Source organism: Ctenopharyngodon idella, chromosome 21 (assembly GCF_019924925.1).
Source record: "Ctenopharyngodon idella isolate HZGC_01 chromosome 21, HZGC01, whole genome shotgun sequence".
Lineage (NCBI taxonomy): Eukaryota > Metazoa > Chordata > Actinopteri > Cypriniformes > Xenocyprididae > Ctenopharyngodon > Ctenopharyngodon idella.
In genome coordinates, this window is record NC_067240.1 from 13,443,661 (window position 1) to 13,447,578 (window position 3,918).

Here is a 3,918-nt window from a genome sequence, read left to right on the forward strand (position 1 = left end):
AATTCTCTTTACCCCTAAGCAAAAAATAAAAAAAGATCTTGAGTAAATCAGGGCCTCTAGGGTTAGTGGTGGGGCAGGTTAGGGAATCATCAGCTTTGCCCTAACTTTTTATTGGTTAAAATGAATGGAGAATATCTCATGTTTTCCGTGGCTGCCCAAGCCCTCAGGATTGGCGCTTATGGTTTTATTAACAAGGCCCAGTTCGACGCTGGATTTACAGATCGTTTGAAACTGAAAAATGGAGCGGTCACAGTGATAATGATCCTGGTTATGAGTCGGAACCGCAGGTGGTCAGTAAAACTGCATTAAATATCTGTTTTGTTGGCAATAGGCGCCTAAGTGCATATAATGTAAACAACACGAACATAGTGAATTCATAAATTCATTATTCATCATTAACTATACGCTATATTCATTATAGTGATTCAAAAGTTATCCAGGGATAATGCGATGGTGTATTGTGTGTGTTTAAATTAGGGGTTGGACGGTTCGCTGTAAAAAATCTAACCGTTTGGTTCTCCACCCATGGTTCGGCACGTGCTTGCACCGCGGTTCATCCCAAATCTAACGACGCATCTATAATATGGTTTGTTGAAAACAATGTGTAAAACAGACAGACGGAGTCGCTACTGTATGTTTCATTCGATGGATATGCATTCTAGTTTCCCAATACGTTACAACAGCGATGATCAAAAGAACATGGACAAAACAGTAACTTGTTGTAAACAAATGTTCAATGACGTGCCGAAAGCTCTATGACCTGTCATTGTGGCCGTCGTCACCCGGGTGTTGATAGCGCGCGAGCCCAGGTGAGACATGAACATCTCACATTGCTATCTGTGTTTAAACTAAACTCATTTAAACCTTGCCAATTTAAACATTCATCCGTAAGACTTGAAAGAGAACTTGCGCGCGCTGTGAGATTTGTGTGTGTGTACTCATCTGAAGCGCGTACAAGGGAGAGCGGCGTTGCAGTGTGCAAATTCTCTTTCAAGTCTTGCACCTAAACGGACAAATTCACATAAAATTTATGTCAACATGCCCATCTTAGTGAGTATCCTAACAAACATTGTAGGCTATGTCTTAAGAGAAAAATGAGACAGACAATACATGTGTATCAGTATCAGTGTACTGGATCTTTGAATTATGTCTTAAAGGGACAGCAATCTAATATTCCTGCTCTATGTGTTTTAATGTTAATCGAACAACAAAGGATGAAGAAATCAGTCTTGACTGAATAGCTTTTGTAACTTCAATAATGTTTCAACTTTATTTAATTATTCAAATGAGTTTATATGAAGTGTTATTTTATATATTTAAGTGTTATTTTTTATATTTTATATTTGGCAGTTCCCTGTTTTTTGGACTCCCTTATTTTTTTTCGGAAATTAGTGCATTATGTTCATGTCATGCAAAGTTGTCAACATGAACTCAGTTTTCTTCAGCACTTAGATTTGTGCCTAAAACTAAGCCTCAAATTCCAGGTTTAAATATGATAGTTGATGTTAAACTGTAGACCAACAATAATAAGAAGAAAAACAAAGTTTACTTTTACATTTGTTGTGATTTTCATCTGAACTATATCATTCAAAGAAAAAAAAAAAAAGCCCTCCAGAGCTTATTGAATTTCCCCAAGGTTTTATTTGGTAGAAACTCAGAGAACTTAAACTGAGCAAGTTATTTATAAGCAGATGAGTAGTTCATAGTACTTCCATTTCATGAATGTGAGCATGCAAGTTAACAAATCAAGGCAATTCAGTGGTAATTGTTGATTGGTGTTAACTCTTATTGTATTTTAAAAGCATGTATGCCATATCTTTACATTTATATTTTCAAACTGAAGCAAACATGTGAGTTACTTGAGATACAGATGTTTTTAATTGCAACATTTTGAGGGCATTTTGCATAGCTAGTGCAAGCTTAAAAACTTCAATATATGATGGATAATATGACAAATTTTGCAACTTACACTCTGATGGAACCACAAGACTCTAAATCATACAGGTATATTTATTTCACATGCTTTTTGTTCCTCTATGTTATGATACTGTTTGTGAACATTTGGCTCAGTGTTGTTATTGTCTTGGAGAGAGCCCTTCATGAACCAATGTACATTTTTCTGTGCAATCTCTGTGTAAATGACATTTATGGAACAGCAGCATTTTATCCTAAATTCTTGCATGATTTAATATTGAATTCATACATAATTCCATCTTACATGTGTGCTTTCCAGGCCTTTATTGTTTATACTTATGTCATGTGTGAATATTCTACATTAGCAGTGATGGCATATGACAGACATGTGGCCATATGTCGACCTTTAGACTATCACTCAAAGATGAACACATTTTCATGCAGCATATTACTTGGCTTCTGTTGGATCATACCATTTCTTATTATGTTCATTGCAGTTTTCTTGTCAAATAGGTTGGTACTATGTAAAAATCATATTGACAAGTTGTATTGTGACAACTGGTCAATTGTAAAACTCTCATGTGGATCAACTTTTATCAATAACCTTTATGGATTTATTTTTATTTCGTTATATTTTGGTCTTGTGATTGTAATTATTGTGTCCTATATTAAACTGATCATTGCATGTAAAGCATCATTAGAGTGCAGAAGGAAATTCTGGCAGACATGTGTGCCTCATTTACTATCATTGATAAATCTCACTGTTGCAATACTTTTTGATAACATCTATAACAGATATGGATCAAGTGATTTCCCTGGAACCCTGCGTAATTTTTTGGCTTTAGAAATGATTATAGTACCACCTCTTTTCAATCCAATAATTTATGGCTTAAAACTAACAGAAGTTCGCAAAAGAATCCTAAAATTATGCATGAATTGTACTAAAAAATGACAATATAGTCATGTTGTGTTGTGTATATACTGTAGTGTGTCAGGAAAAAAAGGAAAACTGTTAACTGTTGCCCCTGTTTTATGTAAAATAAAGTTAAGAAAAAATAAAAGTAAAATAAGTGATGCTTTTATCCTCTCATTATGCTGCAAAAGCATTTAATGTACACTGAGGTTTCAAAATCACAAAATACATTTTGACAAGGTGATCAGGACTTGTATCATCCTGGGGTTTATTTAGTAATGACTGTCTGACTATAACTACTTATCAAATACACACACACACACACACACACACACACACACACAAAATCATGGATATGAAATATTGATTTGAGTTTTAATTTTTTTTAAAAATGTTCTTGCTTGTAGATTAGGTTCCACTTAGAAATCAGCGAGATGAACACTGCAACAATATTAAAATATTAAGTTATATATACAATTGTGTATTAATCAGCAAGCCAAGTTACTTTTTCTAGTTAGATGACATTATATAATAAAAATAACTTTATTTTCTATAGTGCCTTTAAAGGTGCTTCTCTAAAGCACTTTACAAGGTAAAAATACAAGGAAAATACAAAATAAATCAACCATAGTACACTGGTATATTAAAACAACAAGAAATTGTCTCAGGTTACACATGTAACCATGGTTCCCATTCAGTTGGTCTTGTTTGACGTACGTCGGACAGACCGACGAATAGGAATCTCGCTAGAGAGGCCAATCTACTTTGAGTGTAACTACGAGCCAATGCACATTGGCATGCAATTATTTGCAGCAGCTGCTCTGCCCTGCTCTGCGCGGGTATATAATGAGCAGCAGGTGCATTACATCTTTAGCTTTTCGCTTCGGAGCCGAGCGGTTCGTTTGTTCCTGTCTCTAAAGCCTCGTTCAGACTGTCAGTCCAAATCCGATTTTTGTGCATGTCCGATTGAAATCTGATCAGATTTAGCAAGTCTGAATAGCCAAAAACCACATGAAATGTTAAATATCCGTTTCGAACTACATTCATATGTGGTTTGGAATCTTATTCAAATCGCATATCTGGAAATCCGT

The 3,918-nt window shown here is 35.0% G+C and overlaps 1 protein-coding gene across 1 annotated transcript; it reads left to right on the forward strand.

Annotated features, from left to right (window-relative positions):
• The first annotated feature begins 1,939 nt into the window (after positions 1-1,939).
• LOC127503944 (olfactory receptor 52Z1P-like) lies at positions 1,940-2,866 on the forward strand. The gene has a single exon (XM_051878192.1). It carries the CDS (start codon positions 1,940-1,942, stop codon positions 2,864-2,866), a length of 927 nt encoding a protein of 308 aa, XP_051734152.1.
• Positions 2,867-3,918: the final 1,052 nt, after the last annotated feature.

Coding starts and splice junctions, on each gene's coding strand:
- LOC127503944 (XM_051878192.1), top strand. CDS start 1,940: ATGGATAATATGACAAATTTTGCAACTTACACTCTGATGGAACCACAA.